This window comes from Battus philenor, unplaced genomic scaffold, assembly GCF_028537555.1.
Source record: "Battus philenor isolate CCGP_79_NKW_IND1 unplaced genomic scaffold, ilBatPhil1.0.hap1 SCAF_5, whole genome shotgun sequence".
Taxonomy (NCBI): Eukaryota; Metazoa; Arthropoda; class Insecta; order Lepidoptera; family Papilionidae; genus Battus; species Battus philenor.
This window is the reverse complement of record NW_027181715.1, coordinates 3,750,406-3,777,519: the sequence shown is the minus strand read 5'-3', so window position 1 is coordinate 3,777,519 and position 27,114 is coordinate 3,750,406. Positions and strand designations below refer to the sequence as shown.

General features: G+C 33.2%; 1 protein-coding gene across 1 annotated transcript in view; it reads left to right on the top strand.

Annotated features, from left to right (window-relative positions):
- Window positions 1-401: 401 nt before the first annotated feature.
- The window catches only part of GAPcenA (GTPase activating protein and centrosome-associated), a 40,208-nt gene continuing 13,495 nt past the window's right edge, over window positions 402-27,114 (top strand). Inside the window, exons 1-15 of the mRNA XM_068772246.1 lie at window positions 402-514; window positions 616-765; window positions 1,576-1,794; window positions 8,888-9,017; window positions 12,959-13,145; window positions 14,009-14,208; window positions 19,852-20,033; window positions 21,047-21,172; window positions 22,079-22,177; window positions 23,283-23,443; window positions 24,058-24,160; window positions 24,430-24,592; window positions 25,074-25,164; window positions 25,845-25,989; window positions 26,840-27,028. Of these exons, the coding sequence (XP_068628347.1) occupies window positions 625-765; window positions 1,576-1,794; window positions 8,888-9,017; window positions 12,959-13,145; window positions 14,009-14,208; window positions 19,852-20,033; window positions 21,047-21,172; window positions 22,079-22,177; window positions 23,283-23,443; window positions 24,058-24,160; window positions 24,430-24,592; window positions 25,074-25,164; window positions 25,845-25,989; window positions 26,840-27,028 (2,136 nt within the window). The 5' untranslated portion in view covers window positions 402-514; window positions 616-624. The remainder of the gene's footprint in view (window positions 515-615; window positions 766-1,575; window positions 1,795-8,887; window positions 9,018-12,958; window positions 13,146-14,008; window positions 14,209-19,851; window positions 20,034-21,046; window positions 21,173-22,078; window positions 22,178-23,282; window positions 23,444-24,057; window positions 24,161-24,429; window positions 24,593-25,073; window positions 25,165-25,844; window positions 25,990-26,839; window positions 27,029-27,114) is intronic.

The following is a 27,114-nucleotide window of genomic DNA, read 5'->3' as shown; positions in this document are numbered from 1 at the left end:
TCTTTTTGGATTAAAAATATTTAGTAATTTATTTCTATTTACCTCTCCGAAAAACAAACTCTGAGAGACATTTAAAACAGGTTTCAAACGTATCTTTTTCATTTAATTAAATTGTAAGTTACGGAGACTTTAGACCAAAGAGTATAAAAATCTATGCGTCTACGCATGAAACATAAATATCTATTGTCGGTTACGCATGGAACATAAAAAATCTATTGTCGGAATTTTTATGTTACAACTTTGTTCTCATTAGTTGTGCATTGGTTATATGTTTACCAAATATTACTTCAACATTTTCATTACATTCAAATGTTGTATTCGTGCAAAGGAATTATTTTATATCTTGACGTTGCTTTGACGTTTCTGTATACGATTATCTATTCGACAACTATCGGTAAATATCTAAGTATACCTATCTACCGCATTTTAGATTTATACGAATTTATCTTTTATTTTTGCTGTTATTGCATCGTTAAAATGTCATGTTCTCGCAAGAGAACCTAATTATCAATGGGTAAGCCGTAGAAATTTGGCAGTCTTAGTTTTTCGTGGTATTTAATTTGCATGCGGGCTTAGTGTGTTGTTTTGTATTATAATTTTAATGTACCCCAACAGCAATCAGTGATGGAGTTCAATGAATGTCGAACAAATGTGGTATTGGATCCGGTTGACATAGAGTTCTATTCAGAAAGATCTCGCACACCGAGTCCGGCACCTGTACTTACTACAAACGTATGTTGCGATTTGGAAGACATATTGAGCGACGTAAGAATAATTATTTCTTTCTTGTATGTTGTAATGTAAATGTAAATAGCAGTTTCTGTTTATTATGTTACTTTAGCACTATTAATATGGTAATCAATTCAGACACAATTGCCTCTAATTATTTTACATTCCAAACATGGTAATTGTTTATAATTATTTTTAAGTAACATTTGTTCACTTTTTGTATGAATGACATGTACTGTAATAATTGTATAAAATAATTGAAAAATACATGTAAAAATCGAAGATGCTATATATAACATATAATTGCTATATTGTTATAGCAGGAAAAATCGACTTTTATCAATGTTTGTAAATAGCCAGAGAGTACAGTATGTGATAAAGTCCACTCATAATAATGCTGTGCAACCTAAATTATTTATAACACCACTTCTCCATCATTAATTTTTTGAAATTACAAATCTAAAATCTTTACTGCTGACACACCACTAGACTCAATGCATAGGCAATTTAATGTTATTTAGGTTGCATCTTACCAATCACAAGAATCTGTTACTCTCTTAAAATAATCAAAATCATAATAAATCCAAAACTGTATTGGAGTATTGCAATTTTCATTTGGGTATTATAAATAGTATATTACTAGTACTTTAATTTGTGGTCAATGTATTATTAACTTTATACTGCCAAGTTATGTTATAAATAGGCATTAATGACTTTTTAGGTTTCGGTACTGAATTATGGAGTATATTTAAATATTTCATTATCACTGTGCAGATGTTTAAACCTTTGCATTATTTTTTATGTTTTGGTATTTAAGTTCAATTTTTACTAAATAAAATTTTTCAGGCTATATCAGATTCTCTTCGGAGTTCACGAAGAGTAAGCCGAAGCCAACTGATTAATCAAGAATTAACAATAAGACCAGAAGCAAATATTGAGTCCAACGTTCCCGAAGGACTTGACCTGTACAAAGTAATTTTTGAAGTGGAAAGTGATTCAGAGACGAAAATGGGTGATCTGGATGGTGCAACAGCTGCTGTTAAACATGAAAGTTCCACCAGTCAAGTATGTTTGTTTTTGTTTTATTGTTATTACTTTAATTTATATATTTCAGTTTGGCTACTAATGCAAAATGCATGCAGTACTGCTAGGTTTTGCAAACCAGCCTGCCTTGATTAGTCTAGATTATATTTAGATAATATTTTTCCCTGTTACATTGAATACATTAAAACAAACAAAGGTAACAACAGCTTTTTGTAATGCAGTTAGCAATGAATGTGCACAATTGTTTGACTTGTACATAACTACTGGAGTGTCGTTAACTACTTTGTTGGTTGTGGTGTTTTTACTCAATGGCAGATGAAGGTCTTACAAAATACCATCAATACCTGCATAAATGATTTGAGAGTTAAGAACTGACTTAGAATTAGAGTGTACATAGAATATGCAGTGCATTAGGCCTATAAGCACTGCACTGATCTAGGAGGGTTGCTTAAATCAGTCAAGGGTTTTGTGCAGTTAGCAATACCCTTTTAAATGAAATTTGAGGATAGTTTTCAATTGTTATTTATTTCACTATACCAACATTATAAGTAAATAATAGTAACACTAAAGATATTTTAAAAGCCATTATTATCAAATATTACACTACCACATTAGAAGGCCACCAAACTCTTAGTTTACTTTGATGTGTGCTTTATGGAGTAACCAAGAGAGAAGGCCTTTCAGAGGAGCTTTGTCTTATTTCAAATCAAAGGTAGTCAGGAGAGTTAACCATATTTTGACTGTTTAGTATTAATGAAGTTATTGTTAAAAACTGTAATGAATGTACATATAAAGATAAAAAAAAAATAATTTAATCTATATGATTTATGTACATTTAAGAATGTACAAACTGTACATTATATAGATCTCTAATTGGCAGTAGATTTTGTTAATTTACGCAATATAATTATATTTATATGTGTCATCAGTTTATTTAAATTATGAGAAAGTAATAATACATGAGAGTAGAGCCTAGGCAGATTCATATCATATCTCTACAAGTTCAATGTAATTCCACTGCATGTACATGGTCAAGTAAAGCAAACATTTAATACACGTTTTTGTAATAGTTAACATGTTACGAAGCAATTAACCATATCAAGCAATTAAAATATTATGTTACCGTCAATAAATATTTTTATTTTCCAGTCATTAAAATTGGTTTTACTGTTATTCTTTTACATATTTTAATTAAAGAATATTGTTACAAAACAGTTAATTGTATACACCTTTTTGGTAAGTTCCTAAAATTTTTAATGATACCACCCATTTTTGGACTTTGAGTTTATTTAGTAGCAGGGCGAAAGGTTAACGGAAAATTATAAATAAACATCTCTATATTTATGAAAAAATCAAGTCCATTAATAAATAAGTGACTGTCATCAAATTGGTATTGTTAACTATATTAATCGGTAAATAGGGTCAAGGAGAGTTATTTTTCTTGTGAAGGGATAAAATTTGGAACTTATGCAGTTTAAAACCACAATGTGTATTTGAGTTAGTAGGTAATGCTATTGTAGAAAATAACTTAAAATCTGCAGCAATATGAAATTCATTCATGTGTAAAGAATTTTGTTAGTGGCCTAAATAGTTGGCTTTAAAAATGCCAGTAGGATGTCTGTTTTGCAAGCGACTGTTAGTTATCGCTTTAAATGACTCAGTGGAAAAAATGAAAAAGCTGGTGAAATTATTACCAATTGAATGTACCATCATAGTTAGTGGGTTAATACAAATGCTGTGCTGCTGCAGATTTTGTTGACATTTCTCATTTAATCACTTTATGGTAAAAAAATATTACTTTACATGTAATATTTAAGTGACCAGCCTGCGGAGACAAGTCAAAACATAATATTTAATACCTATAACACTACTCAATATATTTTATGTTCTCAATACAACTTTAAAGTTTGTGTAAGTGTACAGATATGACTGTATGTGGTTGGATAAATATGTGCAAAACGTAAACTCATACAGACGAGGGCTGAGTAAACTTAGGTACTTACCGTAGTTTAACATGAACGATAGCACTGAAATTAAACAATAATCTTAAATACTTGACTTACTGTTGAATACTATAAAATTAAACTTTATGGAATTAATTCAAAGTTCATTCAACCGTAATTTTGTAAACGTGAAAGCGATAGGTAAATTTAATAGATGTTAATTTGCAAAGAAATATAAAGATATGTTTACATGCAGTTAATTGTTATAAAATTTTCAAGTCATTATATTTTCCGTTGAAGAAAAATGCCGTTCTAATCTGTTTTTTGCTAGATTATCTGATGTACTGTCACAGATTAAATAGGATTTAATAAAAAAGGCACTAAATTTCAGGTTAAACAGAAATTAATACCAAAACTGGCCTGTTCGTCGGGTATATATAAAGAATCGACAAAGGAACAAGAGTTTTTTTTCTCTAGACTTACCACTAAATCCAGTTTTAAAATTTTGTCAAAAATTATTTACATCATAATAGTTATTACACAATTGAGGAAAATATAAATGACAAAGATTCTCGGAGACAATCTGCTCCGCTTCCATCTGCTTACGAGATACAATACTACACCTTGTAAAGTAAATGTAATCTTTTTCGATTTTTGAAAAGAGAACCTGTTGACTTTCTTGCCAGTCTTCTAAACGCGGTAAGAAAAAAAAGATTACTGCAACCTACTTCCAAAGAAGAATGAAATGTAAGAATAAATAACGCGCGGGCGGCATTATTTTTTTTCACAAAACACCTAAAAGCTGCAAATGAATGAATGAACTCGTCACCAATCCCTATGCTCTCCCGAAAGACAGGCAGATGGGTACGAGATATCTAATCCCAGAATATTCCCAATAAAGAAGCGAATCGTACACATGCGATGATCATAAATGCCAACGCTACGGTTATTCCGCCAAAAAATTACTACGCACGATGCGTAAAATGTCCTGGTGACCACGGTACCCAAGACTATCTCTGATCTGCTTAAGTTAAAGCCTGTCCGCCTCTACAAAACTTAGGGATATTTCGCCAACAACAGGATATGCTACTAAATATCTACTGAACATTTGTTAAGTCCAACTCAACACGGTCTTTAGCCACCCGTCTATTGCAAAGAAGTCTTAAGCGATTTCTTTCTCTCTCGTGCGTTTGGTACGCACTAATACAGGGTGATTGGAAATAGATGTAAAAGTTACAAAGTGATAAATGTGTAGCTTATTTGCTGTTAATAAATGTGTTGTATACCCTATCCCAAAATAAATGGATTCAGAAATAATAACTAAATGATAATATAGTAAATAACAGCGTTTTCAAAAGTCGTAATACTACACAGTAAATTTTATTATTGTTTACTAACCTGTCCCTGCACACTTACTGCCAGAAATTATTGGCTTGCTGCTTTCAAATAGAAAAATATAAATATAAAATAGGTCTCAAAGCTTTTCATTTATAACCAATCACTCAGTATACTTTTTAGTATTAGTAGTCTTTTAATACCAGGAGTTTTGTTTTGGTTCGAATCATTGTGTACGCCAATCAACTGCGTCATAACGACTTGCGTATGCGCAGCTTACTTTTGTATTGCACGCATCATTTTACGCGGATATTTCTTCCGTTTATACGAGTAAGTTTACGACCGAGAATGTATTACAACGTAAAAAGATTTCAGTAATATTCGTCTGCGTGGAGACGAAGGTGCACGTGTGTGTATTGTATTGACCAAGACGTTAATTGTTCATAATTTCGGTGTTATTGACCTTAACTGATATGATTAGTCGAGAAATACCGGAGCTATTCTGTAACTCCGACGAACATGGAGGTCATTAGTGAGAAGGTAAATAAACGTTTTGCAATTCCGGTTCTCGCGACTTGTTCCATAAGCAGCTTGCGATTTTAAAGCAAATACGTGAAATTATAAAAATAATATTTTTTTATTGAATATAAACTTTCTGTGCTCATTTTTGAAAAAGGAACATTAGACGAATTTCGTTTCGTGTTCTTTTTTAATCAAACGGAATTTGAAAATATAAATATCGTATCCGAACATATCAAAAGACGTATGTACAACAGATAGCGACGAACAAAAGGTCTAACAGCCTTTTAACACAGTTATTTCGTTTAATACATTTACACTACTAACATTTGGTCATGTTTTGTAACATTAATTTTCGTTGTAAAGTGATGTTCAAATATACGTAATATTTATAAGGGTTCGTTTTGAAATTTATCATATCATCAACATCATCATCATATAAGTCGATAGAAGATAGACGGCCTATTTAATGGAATCAGGCGTTACCTTGCGGAAGTCCATCCTAAGTAAGAAAAGGACCAATATTTAGCCACTTCCGCACATGCAGTGGTTTTATTTATTCCACCGTTTGCCGCATACGCATTTATCAGCGGGCTGGCGGGCGGCGCACTTTGTTGCACGACTACCACTATTGTAAGGAATAATCCTCCTAAATGACCTATCTTGCGTTGCTCGCATCCAGCGACTTCGCGTGACATTGAATATGTCGTCAGTCTACTTATTGGCTGGCCTACTCATGCCGCGTCTACCAGTTCGTTACTATCCGAGAACCCTTTAAATCCCTCGGGCTTCGTTTGATTTGATGTAAAATGAAAAATGTTATTTACTTAAATATAGAATTTCCTAGTTTATTATTTCCAGAAAACGTTATGTGTCGTAAAAGTCAGATCTGATTAGTATTTTTACGTCTGTTGAATTTTAAATTGATTATTCAATCAATTAACGCCATAGCTAATCGTCTTCTCGCGAAACATGGTCTATCGGTCAAGGAGTGCCAAAGTCGCTTACACTAATATTTATTTGATAATGCATTTGCTACTTTGTATGTATAAATAAATAAATGTCGGTAAACAAAGGTGCCAAGTCGTCCCGAATGGACAAGGGGTCGAATGGTCACCATTTTATTTAATTAAACATTTTTTTCTCATAACTACTTAATGATTGGATTTTACATAACATGTTTAAAACGATTAACCGATGTTGAAAAAGGAGAGTGTTTATTTAGTATACAGTGAGAAAGCATACGTTTTTATTGTATCTCTCTACCATAATAAAAAAATTTGTTATAGTGCAACCGAAACCACTGTACCGCGTCTTAGGTATGGTCGAGGTGAGTTCAGGAGGGAGTGTCGGCCGCTCGGTTCCGTCGTTCCACCGCCAACGTTTGTTGCCGTGGTAGTCATGCTATTTTTTTTCTCTCATCTCGCTATGAAGTATTATAGTACCTGGCGATAAATATTGCACATCGACCTTTGGAAAGAGACAATCGGCTAATTTCGGCTTCGTAGTGCATGATCTCTGTCCAACATTACCTATGTGACATTTTGTCAGTCGCGCGACAGGAACAACGCTCTATGAAGCCGAAATTAGCCGATTGTCTCTTTCCAAAAGTCGATGTGCAATACTTATTGCCGGGTATTGTACGATAGTAATGAAGTGTATCGTGGTTGTCAAAAAAAAAATAAGCTATGTGTAAGAATTTAACCTTTTATAAAAATAAATCTGTTCAATAAAGCATACGTTTTTGCACCTAAAAATTACCTTTTAATACTTTGTCATATAGTTTTCCTTTTTTACAAAAATTTGGTTACTAAATTATCCATAATATTCAACATTGAAATATTTAAAAATTGTATATAGTTTTATAAAGACGATATGTAAACAAAAAAATTTAAAGCCTACTTATCAGTCATAAAAAGTCCATTTTAATATATTTGTTATAATTTTTATGTTCTGATAATACAAACCGAAAATAAATCATGACACAATTTTAAATGCCCGGCCTAACATATTGATATCCAACTTGTGGGTAGCGTGTGATTCATTGTGATGTCTTCAGTTTAATATGCAAGCCCCTGTGTAACACACGTCGTGTGGAATATTAACTACTTGTGTCGAATTATGGTTTAATATTGAACAATTTGTGTAGTGCGACCTTGATACGTATTGTGTTTACGGGACAATGACGTTCAGAAGATCACAGATTATACTTAAGGTAAAACAGATAACGCAAAGTAAACAACATGCCAGCTTTAAACGAGATTGTCATTTAATATGCTAAAATTTATTAGCAACTTTCATTATAGAAACGTTTTATAATTCATTGTAGTATATGCTTACGTCAAATCTGATAAACGCTTTTTTTATTACAATCATATTATTTTAATTAGAAGATATAAAACTTGTTCAACGCTTAAAATAATTATGTACATTGGAATAAGACAAATAAGCAATATAAATTATTAATATCATTCTGTGTAATGTTGCTAATTATTTCGACTGCAATAAAATTTTGCGATGAGAGAGTTCTTGTCAATTATAAGTACAAATATTTCATATAAGTGTTGAGGAATATTAAATTCAATGCAAATGTAATTTATTTTCCTTACTATTTGTAAGACTATATTTTTAATATACAAATTTGATTACGTGTTAATAAAAATAATTTTACCATTTAAAGTAAATATGTCTTTCTTCTTCATTACCATATTTGTTATGTTAGTCAAGATAATAATTAAATTCTAGTTGGGGAGTGATTTTTGATTACTTTTGTTAACTGTATAAAAAATGCTTGTGATTAGAAATAAACGGATTGATGTTAACCGTGTAGGTAAATGGTTCGAAAGCAAATTAAAGTACAATATATCTTTATTCAATCAGGCATTTATACGCATCTTTGAATCGTCAGTTATTTCAAGATTTTAATTAATAAGAGCTATCACCGGTTTGGAAGAGCCGGCCAGAAATTCAACAATTACTCTTTTTAAACGATTTAATAATGTTTTTAATGTATACATTATTATATCAACGATATAAATGAGTCTACAAACCAACTTAGACACATCTAGACTAACTAAAATCTCTTGAGATTAAATAAAATTTATTGATTTTTATTTTCTACCGAGCTATTTAATTCTTTTGACGTCAACCTTACTACTTGATATCATTTACCAATTCGCATGCTAACATTAAGTCTTGTTTGTCAAATAAAATGATAAAGTCCTAGAACTTTATTTTCGATTTTCTGTATATGGACCTTCTAGGATCCCACATGGAACGTACTTTTCTTAAGTTATATTCGATTTTATGTTGTCTAGGACTCGTGCCGTCTAGTGGGCGGTTCGAAGTTCTACGAAATGATTGACGGAGCGCAGACAGCGGACACCTCGACACCGTCCCCGACTGAGAAGCAAGATCATATGAAACCCATTGAGAGCGATGATGAAGGTAAGTGCCCGTAGTAACTAAACCGCTGTTTTATTTACAGATGTCTTTCTTAATAGCCGTTAAAGTAATGGTAAGAGAGGGTAGATAGACACGTCGAATGAATATACAGAGTAATTGGAAATAGATTTAAAATCTTTAAAGAAGTGAATGCATAGCTCATTTATCAGCAAAAAGCTTTAGCTTTTACACTTACTTCCATTACCGTGTATAAGGTTTTTCTATTGAAAAGCGACATTCTAATTCAGGATAGGCCAGGCTTCTACCAGTATAAAGTTTGCAGCGGCAAGTACGGCAGTAAAGAATAATTAATTTTAATAATGCTAACTTTGAAAACTCATTTTCTTCCTACATTAGGATTTGTGCACCATATACTAATTGAAAGCAAATGAGTTATATGTACATACACTTATTTAGATATTTTGCACCTATTTCCAATTAAGCTGTAGATCATGGATGCAAAGACCGCGGCCCGCCGGTCGAATACTGGTGGCCCGCCGACAGCAAAAAAATAAATACTCTCGTACATTCGAAAAATATTGAATTCTATTCAAGAAAAAAAAATGTTCTTTAATTATCTATACTTCTGGCGGCCGGCCCGCCATCCGTTCATGATTTGCCCGAGTGGTCCCTAGTCTAATAAGTCTGTGCAACCATGCTGTAAATCCTAAAAGAGTTTGAGTTTGTTATGGACTTTTCTCAGACTAGCACGCCTTTTCAACACAACGAGGCTACAATCTCTTTCTAGTTCTTATCTCTGGGCTCTTCTGGCGTTCTCAAATCAATGAATAAATATTCGTTACTCGTAATACCTATTTATTTGTAACCGCAAACAAATTTAAATAAACCTCAATGTTGTTAAGGAAAGTCCCGTGACTCAGTTGGAGCCTGTTGACGGTGTCTTCAATATACACAATGGAACGTTTGATTTGTAATGTTTCAAACATAATCAATACAGCGAAACAGTTGCAGCTACCGTAGCAATGTTTAACCACTTTCTTGAATCGTCAAACACGGTAAATTTATTGAAGAAAGTAATATCGCTTTCTTAAGTTAAATACACACTACTATATTTTTAATATTTTTTTATTTCTAATCAACAATATATTCACCTTCGTTATCAACAACCTTTTGTCATTCAGTATATAAATTTACAATACCGGAATGGTAAAAATCAATCGTGATTTCTGTAAAATATGTCGACAGAAACGACATTACTTTCCGGTCCCCCTAATAACTAAGTCTTTATAATAATTCGTAAAAGGTTATAATGTATAAATTGTATGCACACCTAATTCTTTCCTTGTGACGTTCCCTTTGAGTCATCTAACGTCCTACATAATTGTCATCTAACGTTAAATGCAAATGTAATTATTTTATAGAACATTATTTCCTTTTGTTATTAACCAGCTGTTTCCAGATCGCTTCGTGTGACTTATACAATGTTTTGTAAATATAATTAAATAAAATTCATGCTTAATTTTTAATATGCCAAAAATATTCTGGCTAAGTTCAAAACATATAAGAGAAAAAAGACATTTTTCAAAATCAGAATTTAGTGAAATCCATTCCTAGCTGACCTCTACTCAATATTCTTACAAAGTTTTAATTATATAAGCCTTATAGTTCGGGAGATTTCGTGATGAAATTATATATAACAATTAAAATGAAAATTTCTATTCATTCTGAGATATTTCAAGTTTTTGAAAAACTGATTGCCGCCAATTATTTTGTGCATAGTACATTTGCTACCTGATTCCTTCTTTTCAATAATAAAAATAAATTCAAAAGCTTTATTAACCCTTAGCGAACAAATATCGCCATACTCGCGACATTGCAAATATTCTAAAAAATCGAATGCCGCTATACATGCGGCTAAGGATATATGCACCTTTTCTCTCTCTGGTAATAAAGCAAATAATTTCTTTAATCGTTCTAGAAAAATGCGCTCGTTCGTTAAAGGTTAAGTTGTAAGTGTGAGTTATACAAACCGTATGAGTTTATTTTATCGACTTATCTGTAATTTACAAAACGGAATAAGTACAAGGCGATCTACTCGGTCAATGACATAGAAAAAACAACGTATAGCATGTGATCGATATTTGACAAACATTACATTATTTATTCCATCGTATGACATATTTCGTAGCACTGAGTAATTACTGGTTAGTTAGAATATTTGCACTATTTCACTTATTCTAGGCTATAAACATATGCATTCTGCGGAATTTGTATTTATCGTCAAACCGCAGTGCGTAAGCGTTGCTATTTTATGATTTTGGGACATCGAAGTTATAGACGTGAATGATCACAGTGATGAATTCTTCTTCGTCTGCTTCTTTTCAGCCGGTAGACGCCGACTGCATACGTTTTATGTTAGGAAGAAGAAGTATCATTTGCAGTGAGGTTTAAGTGAAATACCATAGACTATGTTGGATTAAATATATACTATAAATAGATACACTGAGACACACAGATTAAACTTATTTTGTGTATTAACTAAAATACTCAACCATTGTGTATATATTGTTTACTGCCACCATCATTATTTTAGCATTAGGACGTCAATAGGTGGATAAAGACGTCCCTCGTAGATTTCTAATAGAATCAGCTCAAAGTAGTTTATATACAGCGTCTTTCGGCGATATTAAAAACGTCTGTCCGCCTTATAAACTGGCGTTCTAAACCGAGTAGGAACAAAAACAAGAAATGAAATAAAAAAGCATAAACGATTTTAACAAAATAAATAAAAATGTATGACAAATTATGTATAGAATTGTTATGTATTAATAATGATAAAAATAAAATGTAAGAACAAAATAAATAAATAAAAAAAATGTACCTAGCCACCTTAGAGTAAGAAGATGATGGAAGAAAGGCGAGGAAAGATAGAAGGTATAAAAGAGCAAAACGAAAGATATTGTAAAGGACGAATGTAAAGAATGGAAGATATTGTGACGCGTGAAAGAGAGTGATTAATAAAGAAAATACTGAAAAAATTATTGAATAATAAAGTCCCTGATCCCAATAACTTAGGGGTACGAGAGGCCCCCAATAGCGGGGGCCATAAAAAAAAATAACTGCGTTCTACGCTGTGTTGTTTGTGCATATTGTATACTCACACGCCCACTGAAAGGCATAGTTCTCCCCCAGAGATATCTATGGGGGAATATACCATATTCGCCACGCTTGACAGATTGGTTGGCAATCGCAGTGTAGTAATTTAGTACGCAAAAGACGCTGTTGCTACTTCCCTGGAAACATGTTTGTGAGCAGTAGCAATTGTTTATAATTAATACACAAAGTGTTAATTATGTACGACTGTATCCCGGTAATTGAACCCGCGACCTACGATCGCAAGCCTTAGTCTTCTACCACTGTGCTACCACAGCTCATCATACAATATAGGTCATTAATTTATCTCTGCAGCGCCGAAATGGTCAACTGGTAGAAAATTCCTTTGGCATTAAATTCGCCGCTTTATTTTATGTTACAATATTTTGTATATATTTTTTGATGACGAATTATTGGTATAACATTACAATACAGTTCAAAATTTTCAATAATTTTTCATTGACTTTTGATATATCTAATCAGTATCTAGATAAAACTAAGATATACGTACCTTAATAAATATTGTATCGGGATCGCCCTATCAACCAATAGTAGTTACTAAATGCAGACCTGTGTGGGTTCCATGACCCGCGGATTGTACTACACAAACTCGTACAGTACCTAACACCATCAGACCTGTGCGGTTTACTCTCCCACGAGTTGTACTACGCAGAATGCAAATGTGGGAGATAGGTCGATGATTAAACTTTGTCGACCGACCGTATCGTGATTCTCTTCTGGTTTGTTCCTACGAATCTTTGCTTCTATCTTTTTTTGCTTTCTATATTTTGTCGCTATATCTGTACATTATGTATGTTGTATTTATTCAGTGTCGGACGTGGATCAGGACTGCACGGTGTTCTGCGGTGTGAGTTACCTCGGAGCTCAGAACATCGCGGACCCGAAGTCCGAGACGGACATCCAGCGCATCATGAAAGAGCTAAGTTCCATGCCGGAGAACAGGGACGGCATTGCAGTGTCAATATCTATCCCCGTTTGCTCCCAGGGACTCGTTGTGTAAGTATTTTTTTAGCCTTAATTATTATTTGTAGACTTTATTTACAGGGCTTAATTAAACCTTAAAAATGAATTCATTTATCTATCTCGCCGTTGTTTTTATTGCAACATAAAATACGTAATAAATCATTTTAATACTGTAATGAATTTTGTTACGTTAGTTACTACACGTAAAACTAATAAACATAATTATCGGTTGTTGTTTTGAACATAATCACCCGGTGATAAGTGTTGATGAGGTCTTCCTCATTGTGTATGTGCTGCCATCTTTATGCTTTATTGGAATCTTCAAATTAGGGAGAAAAGACGGACTTTTCTACCAATCTCTTATAGCTAACCCTTGTGGCAATCTAATACAGGGTGGTATGTATATATGGCATTGAATTGTTATAAACATAGAAAAAAAAATCTTAGGAAAGAAAATTTCTATTCATGTAAACACGTGACAATTTAATTTTAAAAAATAACAACACTGAGGTATGTGCCATCTATGCGTACACTCGGCCGCATATTCGTGAAAATTATTTAGCTCGTTGTTTGAAGGATAACGGACATTTCTTCGCGTATTTTGTTTTGGAATGGGCAATCGTTATCAGTTTATTGGTGTGAACGCGGCTCTTGGCCACAGAATGTCCTCTCGGTGCAAAGTCTGTTCCGCTAAACATTTCGTTTACAACTGCTAAAGACTCATCTGTATGTCGCACAAGCTTTTTGAAACCAGGCCTGTCATTGTAGGCTTAAGTCATGCAGCTTTTCTGACCCACTCTGTTTATGACATATTGACCACAGGATTTTGTACATCTTTGTCTTTCGATAGTAAAAAAAAATAAACCCGAAAATTATAACATCTTATACTTGTGCAGGCTGTACCAAGCTGATACTAATAGCGTGATGACACGCTACGCCGTCAACCGGATCTCGTTCTACGCTCGCGGTGCGGCCGGCTCGCCCGTGGCTTCGTGCTTCGCTTTCACATGGTCTCACGGCGAGACCAAGGAGTCCGCGGTGTACCGATGTCACGTGTTCCGCTGTCACATCGCCGAGGCAGTCAACCAGGTCTCCAGTGAGTATTTTATTTCATCATCATCATTTAAGCCATAAGACGTCCACCAATGATTATTTGTCCTTTAATTCATTTCTTTTCTTTCTCTGTTTCTTCATTATTTCTGAAGCAATTGCGAACCGAGTCAGCTTAATGTTTATATTTATTATTATTTTTATAATTATATACTGTATCGTACTTATTATAAGCATATATGTTGTGTACATGTGTATGTTTTGTCTACATGTACACGTTGACCACTCGTTAATTATACCTCTACTTTTTCCATACTAAGGTTGTCTGGAAGAAATTGCCTCGTATTATAAGACCGCCCATTGTACTTTTTTCTTGACTATTATGCACTTAAGTATATATTCTTTTAGGGTGTATAATAAATATTAAATTAAATCCACTGCTGAATATAAATTTCCCCTGGAGATTTCCAATAGGTCCAGATGGAAGCTGCCTGCACCCATTTTCTGTCTATCTTAAAAAGGTCGCATGTCCACATCGTGGATGAACGCCTTAATAATAAAATAAAATGTTTTTTTGCAAGAACCTGTTCATCTTAGAACAACTACAGTATATGCTTGTATTTCTGTGGTTGACATTTTCATTTATTTATATGGTTTACATATTTAAGACGTACGAATTACGTCTTAAAATGTAATAGACAGTATGAGTATGTACTACTCGTACTTATGAGTTCCGTTTATCATCAGCTGGACGCACCGTTTGCCATGTTACTATATGATAAAAATAACTTTTAACTTTATCTTCAATTATATTTTATCATACTACAATGTTGTTTACGATAATTCACATATTGCTTTAATTTTCGATAAGATATTACGATTAACATATTAAACATAAACCAATTATTTTCCTTTCATATAGATAGTTATGTTTAGTAAACATTTGTTAAATTGTGTAAACATTAGCTTATGTTAACATTGAATATAATTGAAGTAGCAATGTATTTTAACACGTTCCGTGCCACGGCAATTTATGAAGATTTTCCCTTCAGGCCGCATGGGGTGTTTACGACCCACACTTTAAAAATTAAAAAAAATTCTTTTAAGACGTATGCTGTACTGTACTGTACACTTTTTCTTTTTTAAGTTATAACTTTTAATATGCATACGTACGTGCATACGTGATGTGAAGTCATCTATATTCGTCCCTACAATTCATTGTTTTTATATTGTTTTGTTTTTCAATCGAACTGCAAATGGCCTGAACGGAAAGTGCAGCGGACGTCATATAAGCCCCACATTGCAAGGAATATGTTAATGAAATAGACTAATTAAATATGTTACTCCCAGTGTAACTTTGTATGTCATGCCGCAAATTATAAGTCTACACGTTTTACGAATGTTTATTACTACATAAGAATCTATGAGAATCTGAAATAATTGAAACAGTTACGTGTGCTAAATATCTACATAAACAATATTTTATAAATTTATTAAATCTGATAGTTAAAAAAAATTACCACAAAATGGTCATTGTATTTCTTCGATTTTGCGTCATGCTTTAAGTTGGAAGATGTCATTATAGGGCAGTTTAATCAGATTCTAGTTTCTGTCAGTTTGTGCTCTTTTCGCATTCTTCTCACAACATACACAAATGGTACACAAGTAAATTATCCTCAGTGGATAATTATAAGTATATGTATTAATTTTTGATGTTTTGTTATAATTCATTCTCACATTTTTGCTCAGTGATTTGTGTTAGGCGCACACATAAGGAAAAGTTTTTTACTGCGCTTTATTGGTTGTATACGCTATCAAGATGATATAATGGATAGCAATAAAGTTAATATACATGTACATCCATAACAAAAGTAATACATACATAAATGAATATGTGTCTGTCTCCACTATATAGATTCAAAAACCATACAATCACGGTGATAATTTGGTAAATTATAACGTATTTTGCCTGGGAAGGATTTAAAAGAAAAATTTAAAATTAAAAATATAAAATTTTTTTTTGCGGTTTATGTTTAATGTATCAAAACTGCCTTTTTGTTCATATTTTTAATAAGATTCATAACCCAGCGACGCGTGAACGGGTATACACCTAGACACCTAGTTTAAAATATATTGTTGTACATAAAGCCGCGCTGACTAAAAAGTCGAAAAAAAGTGTGGGTATAAACATTAATAATATTTTTCAGATGTTGATGTTGTGGGGTTTTTCCTAGGACCGGTAGGTTTTAAGGTAGTAACAACACGAAATCCGAAGTAGAAGTGTGTTCATTCATTCTCTGCTGTACTGTTTCAAAGATGTTAATGCTGCTATCCCTAAGGCTTTTACAGCCTTGTCTGACATCAGTTCACGCAGCGGAAGGTTCCGTGAACTATAATGTATATTCAGCAGGCTTCGACCGTATTTATACCGATATAAATGAACAATTTTATTTCTATGAATTTCTCCTTTTCGATTCTCCGCTGACGATGACGTAATGTCCCTTAAATGTAATAAAGTCAAGATTAGTTTTTTTAGTTAAATATAATAATCAATATTAAAAGTATAATTGCCCTTTTTGTGAATATTGTAAGTGTAATCTTATGATTCTATGGTTAGTATCAAATTGATTTCTTAATGCTACTATTTTCTTTGAATAACTAACACGACCTTTATCCGGAATATTGAAATATACACGACTGTTTCCTTCGAGAAATACCATCTATAAAGTTTTATTCTGATAATGACAGTAATAAAATCTACAATAGACTTGGATCTTTCAATAACGGCGATGCGACGTTCCGTGTTCGTATTCTCACACGATGTTTGCACAAACGTTTATTACGAATTAGTACAATCGTTTCAATCAAAATGTATTAGAGCAAATTATTTCAATCGTATAGACAGTCGACTTTCAACTGTCTTTTGGAGCATACGGGATCTTTTGTTTGAAACGGTACATCAGTAAATAATACTATTTGTTCAAATAATACAAGACGAATACGGTATGTATGCATTTAGTTTGTTTTTGAATTACAAATAATTTATACCTGGTTTCAAATGTACGTTCATAAAATTGCCAGTTGCTTGTACCTTTACTAACTATTTTTTTTACGATAAATCACATTTCATGATTTTATCAAAATTTTTATTTCCTTCTTCAGTTTATACAAGTTCGTCTAACTGAAGGGCTTGCACAAGCGATATCCGTAATTTAAAAATATAGAATTTTAGTAGCTTTTAAGATTAGAGCTATGAAAGTCGGGCAATGTTCAATGTGAAAAGCAATCATCATATCTGTCGACAGACGCTTACTGCAACGCATAGGCTTCCTTCAAATTATTAAGTACGTCGTCGGTCCATCCTCGTGAACAATCGCGCTTCGTTACCTTAACAGAGGTTTTAGGCAAATCCCTATGCACCGTACCCCCTGAAACCTTCGAAATCTGCAAATGTTATTTAGGCAGGAGTGTAAGAGAAGTCAATAAAATCTAATTTGAATTACAATTGAAATCAATGTCGCTAGCTTAGAATCACATATGTGAATTTTGTCCCATCTATCGCCTGTATTGTATAAGAAGGTTGACATTTAAATGCAGAACCTACGCCGGTGCAATTATTAAACGTTAATAATAAACAATTGGTATTAACACCGATGTCATTAACCCAGATTTTATCGAAGCGTTCTACCACACCATAGTCGTCACACCCCACCTCCCCTGGCTTTGACCTACTAACTTTTTACGTCCGTTTGTACCAAACCGTCATAAACAAACGATTGATTGAAGTAGATTTATAGTTTTATCTTCAGATAACGAGATAAGAACTGATATAACTTTGTAGTGAACTATTGGGAAGAGACAGAGCGAGTCGTGGTAAACGAGCGATGAATGTACACTAGAACAGGGTCATTAGCTTTTATCGGAACGTTTCGAATGTTTTCATTTTTCTCAGCCGCTTTGTCAGTGCGTGTTTGTGTGGTGTGCAGTGTTGTTCACACTTTGCGAACTTTATAAAATTAACTAAACTGGTTTTACAAGAGTTTATTATAGTAATTAAGTGCGGGTGAGTCAAGGACACATTATATCAGTGATTGCTATATATATATCTCATTGTTTTGAAGCGAATATCTTTATACAATGGCGTAACAAAATGTCAACAAATGATATATATTATTTAAGAAGCATGTATTATAGTGCTAGGAAGTTAAAAAAGACAATAGAGAGTATAAATTGTGCCCGCATTTTTTTAATAAACAACTCTAGCGTATTCATTTCACGTGTTTCTCATTTAGTTTATAATTAGTAATAGTAACCTACATTATTATTGAAATTCTTTATTTTTAATGAATATAAACGTGGAGATCTGACCAAATAAAACCGTTACTGTAATCTAGTTTGCACAGAAGAACCACGAATAAATTATTTCAGTAAAATAATTATAGTTTTAATACGAGTCATTTAAACACATTAATTTTATATAAAAATATTGATATAGCATTGAAATGAGTATTAGCTGTGAGAGACGGAAATCTTTTCGATAAAAATGTTTAAAAAATTGGTTATATTGCTCGGAGATGAAAATCCAAAAATGATATAAAACACCATTGGAATAACAGATTTTAGTCGGCGTGACGTCAAAATGTTAGTAGTTAATGTGAAATTACGTTCTTATTTCGTTCGATCTAAATTTCGGTGTTCTATATTGCGTAGTAAAATGTATTAACTGTTTAACCTAATTGTTGTGGCGTTTGCTTCGTCCATGGTTGGACGTTTTCGCGGTCGTTCAAATGTCACGAGATTATAGCTTTCCGCCCACATTTGTTATCTGTTTAATGAATAATTTTATAATCGCAACAATAACTTTGCTATGCGCACATGACGGGGTTAGTTGCGAGCTGCAACGGTGTCAGTATTTAGTTTCTCCAATTTCTTACAAAGTTCTTCGTTTACTTCTTATATTTCAATTTCATGAAAAGCCATATTCTAACTCGAAAACAGCTTTGGTTGGACACTAATAATGGATACGTACAAGAATCTATATAGAATTCTTGAGGACAACGCGGTAATGTTTTCAAGACCGGACTTATTTCTATTTTCAAGAATATTGTAATGTATAGTACTAATCTATTAAAGCCTGCATAATTGAGGTCAACCTAGTCAATAATATAACTAGGAATAAATTCATAGTTAATTTACATGTGGTGGAGGCTGGATCTTGAATTATGATAGCGAAACTTTTATAACCTGCTGAAGAATTTGGATCATCAAGAGCGGCCATCAGCTTATTTCTGGAACAGGCTTCTAAAACGGCATTGGCCTTTTAAATTTTGGATAGGATACGACAAAGCACTGGTCGATAAAGATTCACGGCAACATGTTCCTTTAAACCTGCTTGCGGACAATCAAACCAGAGTTTGATACCGGGCTACTGTTTCTACAAAGCGGTGGATCCGACATTCTCACGGTTATTTATCATTCAGCCTAGCTAAACCTTTTGACTATAAAGATAATAGTAGTTTAGATATACGCGTCCGTACTGTTTGAGCGTCTTAATCAACTGGTCAATGTGAACACGACTTTCTAATGTAATCGGGATTATAAATAGTACTAATTTTTACAATGATTGAGTAGTATGGCTTCTTTTCGTAAAGAAAAATGAAACAATATTATTTGTATTTATAATTTTTAGGTTGTTTCGCGAAGGCATTCGAGCGTATACCACGTTCGATGGCGTCATCGCTGGTCGGCGAGCTGAGCGCGGCGCCGTCTATGACGGGCTCGCTGACCGAGGCGGTGGGTCCCGCCGCCCCGCCCATGCAACTAATGCACGTGCTCGAGTGCACTCTCGACATCAAGGAGACCGACGCCAAGGTATCCTATGTTACGGGTTAACGCTATTCATCCGTTTGCATTTACAGCATCACTGGGTTTTAAGTGACAACGCTAAAGACATTGAAGCTACATCTTTTTACTGTAACTAATAAACCTATGACTTTATAGGAGTAAAGGTCACATTAATTATTTCATCAGATCGTAATATCTAAAAATCTCTGCCGTCGATTACATTAGTCGAACAATTGCGATATTTTTTCGTAGAAGAATTTAATTTGAAGACAATTAAAAAAACACCATACCTTAATTTCGCTTTTTTATTTCTAGGCTATTAAATATTATTATTATTTATACATAAATGATATATTGTGTATTAAGTAAACGAATATTTTTACTATATTTTTGAAGTAGACTATATTGATCGTCTTTTTGCAACTTTAACAAGTTAGCTATTCATCTTATAACATCCTATACGTTGATGATGTTGCTTGTTGAATAATAAACTTTTAGTTGTCTTAAGTTATATTAATTTATATTAATACCATTATATATCAGGGGAACCGGAAGGTAATGTCGCTTTCTTAAGTTAAATTCACACTATTACATTAATAAGTTTTTATTTCTAATCAACAATATATTCAATTCCGTTATCAACAAACTTTTGTCATCTAGTATACAAGTTTTCAATGCAGCGGTAAAAATCAATCTGTTTTTCTGTAAAATATGTCGACAGAAACGACATTAATTTCCGTTCCCTCTAATATATACTAATAATAGATATGCACCATAATTTATTTAAGTTGTGTATGTCGTACGCAACGAAACAGTTTTTTTTTTATTAAACAATTACATAAGGGTGAGAAATGAACTAAAATCTTAAATGTAAGATCTGTTAGATATTTTTTGGTTATTTACTGTAAATTTCACCGTGATTTTCAAATCTATAATCCCTTATGGAATTGTTTGTAAATTATATTTCATCGTCTTCATCTTAACTCATCATAGGTTTATCTCATTATAGTTTGTTCTAATTTATCGAGCATTTTTTGTAGGGCACATATAGTCACGTCCCGAAGGAACGTCTCGGATTTAAATTACGCGGCGGCATCGATAAGCAGGTCACCATCAACGTGCAGCAGGTCACCAATAACGCGCAAGCAGAAATTGATGATTCACAGGTAGTATTCAATAATTATCTTATAATTAATTTTAAAGCTATACCTCCTAGTTGACCTATCGCTCAATTCAAAAAAGTTTGGCGCGCAATGTTACTGTTAAGGTATCGAGTTTGGTTTGCACCTGGTCGGTTCAGCGCATGAGGCAACGGCCTCGTGGTCGCTGTGCATTCACCTTTCCAATGATCAAAAGTTTTTTTCAAGTTGTGATAGCTTTTCCGGGCTATGTGATTGAAAAACTCAAAAATTCAATGTGTACATATAGTGAAAAAAACGAGTGAACATCCCGAGTGACATCAGTATCAATGCTTTAGTTCAAACAGTCCACGACAATTCCTAACATTGGCCTCAACCAGGCATTTCAAACGTTCCTATGCCATTCGATATGGAAAAAAATGGAAACTTTGATAGGAAGGAACATGTTCTTTAAGTACAATATTCATCATGGGTGACTTGCTATTTATTATAGTGTACCATGACATTAAAAAATTTCGAGAGTATCCGCGGTTAATACATACAATTATAACATACATTTTGAGTTAATCATATTGTCTAAATATTTAACTTCGTTATTTTTCTTTCTTCAACACTTCGTAATTATACGTTACGTTAAAAATAATTAGTGCAATTAAACACTGGCTGTATGTTAGTACTTACACAGTTTTAGTAAATTTTCAAATCCTGTTGCTTAACTAGTTGACAGAATGATCAGAGTAATTGAATTTTTACTTCGTAATTTTTTTTTTCTTATTTACTTACATGACCTACCTCCAAAAATTTATCTTTGCACTGACGATGCGGTTGGCCTTTCTTCCCCTATATGTACATATACAGGTACCCATAAGTAGTACATAAATAAATAGAAAGCTTTCATTTTGTTATATTAACATTTATGTAATATTATTTCAGATGTCATACACTGGCGGCCTATATATAGAGCGTTGTTTTGGTATTCTGCTTGCGCCAGGCCGTAGCGTAAAGCATTCAGACATGAGGTTGTTGGAAATGGTAAGATTTTTTTTTATAAATTCAAATTAAATTTAAAAATAAAGATTGCCTCGTGGGATAAGACCGCCTATTGTAGTTTTTTGTGTTATTATTATGAAACCAACTAAAAGTATCCGAGCGTGTACAATAAAGAATAAATAAAATTCTATCCATGTTTGAGTTACTGCAACTTGTGAGGGGTTACCAGCTATATATATTTTTATCGAGAGACAAAGGCATCAGAACATCTTTCGAGCATAAACTTGTTATATGTTTCCCTAGCTACAGTTTGATGATTTTTTCATACTGTTATCCATACTATAACAGGACTTTTTTACAACTTTTTGTTTATTGTACTTTTTCAATTTATTATATAATAATTTAAACACATGGGAATGTATTTTGTCACCATACATTGATGCCAATAAAAGAGTTACCAATTTTAATGATGGCTAGAGACTGGTATAACAAGCCTATATCTATCACTAGCGCTAACCTTGTATACACAGCTATATATATATATATATATATATATATATATATATATATATATATTTATATATATATATATATATTTGCCTTGATGAAACTTTTCTAGGTTTCGTGGTATAGTTTTATTTTTTTACACTAAAAATTTACAGACAATCTAAATTGAGTGATGATAAATAGTCTTAATCTATACAGAGTGATTGGTTAAAGATGAAAAGCTTTTAAAACGTGAACCTATAGCTCATTTACTCTCAATTAATGGGAACACTATCTATAATTTATGGTTTCATAAATAATAAATAATGTAATGATAATATAGTGAGAAAAAGCCTATTCGAAAATCACTAAAGAAAAATTACTAGAGCACATATTAAATTAGACTATTTGTACTGCTAGAAGTTATTGGCCTCTCGCGATCTAATTAAAGGAAATTACTAATGCGATTTATTTCAGAGTGATCTTTATATAGGGTAATTGGAAATAGATGCTTTAGACCTTTTTGCTGACAAATGAACTATACATTCAACCCTTAAAGCTTTTACACCTATAACTAATCAAACTATATATACTATTCTTTATAAACAATGTAGAATTCAATTTTAGTTGCACTATGAATTTCAATACATTTTTTTTACAGGTTAGTGGAGCATCTGGCGGGTCTGGGTGTTCAGTGTGTGCGTTATGGAACGCCGGGGAGTCTGCCTTAGCGGCATTTAACGTGGCCAGCGGCGACGGAGCTCCCGCGTATATGTCACTGGCACTCGACCTTGTCATCAGGGGCATTAGGGACCCGCTCAGGTACATACTAATGAGTAAAGATACAAAAAAAATGTGACATATTTTACGTGCATATACATATGTATATATATAGAGATACGAACATATTTGAAAATATGCATCTTTTTAATGGGCGTTCATTAAAAAGATGCATATTTTCTTACGGGTGAAATTTCGTAGAAATCAATCTTTACTCGGCAAATAGAATATTGCTACTAAATTCCAAGTCTAAGTTAGACAGAAGTATGCCTACAAAAGTCAGTGCAGCTAGTGTGATATATGGGCCATTTAGATTTACACAAGGTATTTTTATATTACCAAAGCTTAACAGAAATAGACTAATACCTTATAATTCTATACATATATTGGACTTTATAGGAGGAATTATATGGTTAATTATTTTTCGGTATATTCCGCGTACCACAAACATGTTACAGATAGGATATTTTAATTTTGTATATTGTAAAAAATGCAATATACACTGAATCGTAAATTGTCTAGTGAAGCTTTCTCAGTGAAATACAGATTACAACTTCAGACCATTATCTTTATAACGGCCTCAGGCCAGTCCTATTTAAAAAATGTGTTTTAGTTATGTACAGCTGATTAAATGAATCGATTGTTTTTCTTTACAGATTGATAATTGAGACACCAGTGAAAGTTTACCCTCCCACGGAGCGATTTTGGTATTACTCCAAGCGACCTCTGGTGCAACAGTTTTACATAAATCTCAAGGAGGTTTGTACAGTTTTTTATGGATTTTTAAATTAATTATATTTGGAGAAACATTTTTATTAACTATCACTTTATTTTGTCATGTTTTGTTCTCTTTTTGTCACTGTCCATTGGTTCATGTCTTTGTAGAAAAACTGTTTAAAGCAATATCATTTATATTTCTATATATTATACGTACATTTTTGATAAAATGGTTCTGTTTGAGTTATTTTTATTTCAATAATTGATATCTGTGGAAATGAGGTATACATTATTTTTTTTTTATTTTACAGTCGGTAGACGCACTTGGACAGCTGCAATACGAGGTTGCAAGTGTAGAAACTTCTGGAGAGTTAGATAGGTCGCGACTGAATTTGCCACTATCCTTGTCCAGTCTCTTGCCGTCACCGCTGTCTACCGCACCCGCACCACCCTCTCCATCTGAGCCTGACTCAGGTACATGCCAATAAGGACTAGACCTTAAATATTCAAATAAAAAAAAAATTATTCAAATGAAAATTTACACGAACTTTTGTAAGCTGGTCACCGGCTTGGAATACTGATCTGTTAAGAATCGGCTAAATACTCAACAGTTGCTCCCGAAAATGAAATTTGACAATGTTTAATGTAAACATTTTAATATGAACCCTAGTAATGCGTCAAGAAATCGAATTCAACAAAAGATAACAAGTTTGAGTTCAACTAAAAAGTACAACAAAAGAGAAGATTTTTAAAATAGTTTGCTTTTAATTTATGCTTTGTGATGTTATAGTTTGTATTGTAGTGTAAATATGTGTAAGTGATTTCTGCCTATATACTGACATTATGATATCTGTAAAACCATAAGGTCAAGAGATTCTAAATTACTTTTTAAAGTGCAAATTCAATTTGATTTATAATTTTTAAAATGGAATTTTGTACCTTTTTAATATTGCAGATGGCGACGAACCGTTATTAAGTGGGACGGGAGAGGTATCCAAAGATTGCGGAGTCGACGTACTTGAAAACTGGGCACAAGTTCTAAGAAGGTTTGATTAATACTCAATATTTTCATATTCCTATAAATGTTAATGTACTTAATGCCGTTAAAATGCCGATTTGTGGGATTCCTCACTCACACATGGCAGGACGGAACGAGAGGTCCCCCAAAAAAAACATAATTGAAATCGCGAAAAGTGGCTTGATGCGGGCAGCGAAGGACCGGTCATCTTGGCGATCTTAGGAGAAGGCCTAAGCCTTGCAGTGGGCGTCTAGAGAATTGATTATAAATTGTTCTAGCTGTGGAAAATTATATCTTTTATTTATTTTAATCCACTCGATCAATCTTTTATTGTGATATTCTAAATAAATTGTTCAAAATGGCTATATTAACCACTTTTATATAAAATGCACAGACAGGTCTTTGAATTAAATTCAGTAGAATATAATTTTATTGTTTGCATTATAAATATTATTAATATAACACGTGGTGGAGAGAAGTTGTAGTTTAGTAGTTACAAGAGTAGGTCGCGGTTCGATTGCCAAAAAGCGGCATTTTGTAAAAAAAAAATACCGACAGTATGGGATAAAAAAATTTTAATGTACCAATATGCATTAGGCTCGCCTAGTGGATTACAGACAATACCCTGTCTCATGTGTTTTTACCATTTTATTAGCAAGTATATATATTTTTTGGTCATTTTATTTACAATCATTTTATTTCTGGTAGTTGGATTGGTCCCAGACCACGTGCCTTGGGACAGTTGGTGCGCGTGGGTGTGCCGGAAGCTCTACGCGGGGAGGTGTGGCTGCGGCTGGCTGGTGTCGACCAGAACGACAAGCTTATGGAGACCTACAGGACGCTTATCAGCAAAGTAAGTCGCTTGGCTACGTTTTCAGAGTTGTTTTGTGCATAAAGAGATTCTTTGGGTACGAGTAAGGCTATCCTGCTTGCTTTCCGATTGTCTTCTTGATACATTACATAATAAGTCTTATTTATTATCGAAACTTATACCGCGCCGCGAGCGTTATCGTCGCGCTCATAACTAAGGCTCACAGTTACTTGGTAAGTTGAAACCGATATGTACAAAATTATTTAAATAATAATGTCACACTTATTAAAAAAAATCGGTCAGTTAAATGAGTAAATTTGCTATTATTTTGTGATCAAAATTTCTTTTGATCAAAATAAATTAAAACGAAGTACGGTTAATAACAAGTGTAATTAATAATTATTAATCTAAAATACGTAAAAATAGCTAAATAGGTAATTATTATATAATAAGAAAAACGTTAAAGCCGCAAAGTAAAGATTAAAACAAAAAAATCGATTTGTTGTATAAACCAGGATTCTACCAATATAAGGTTTTCTACCAAAATTACCAGCATTAACGCGGGTCAAAGTCAACGAAAACAGGACTGCAAACTGATTTTGACCCAAAGGGTAGATATAAAACTCTTTGCAAATCCAAACGAGGTTCAGATACTATTGTTTTATGCAAAAACATCTGTAAGTAGCATTCATATTGTTTTAGAAATTACATAAGTTTTTTCCGTTAGAAATTAGTTGTTTACAAACATAGGTTTATATTTCGAGGTATGAACCTATATGTATGTATTCCTTTATAATAGAATACTCCCAGTATTTATTTTTGTATCAATAAAATAAGCAACTTTCTATAGGAGGGGTCCCTTTAAGGCAATAATATGAGTTTCTTTCCACAGGAATGTCCATTCGAGGCGGTAATTCAGCGCGACATCGCGCGCACGTTCCCCGCGCACGACTTTTTCCGCGAGGCGGGCGGCCTAGGGCAGGACTCGCTGCTGCGCATGGCACGTGCCTATGCCGTTTACGATCACGAGGTCGGCTACTGCCAGGGACTGAGCTTCCTCGCCGCCACACTGCTCCTACACGTGAGTTTAGGATACTTGCATAATTATTGTCAAACTACACGAATACTTTTTTTCACAAAAATGAATGGTCTGTATATCCTTTATAG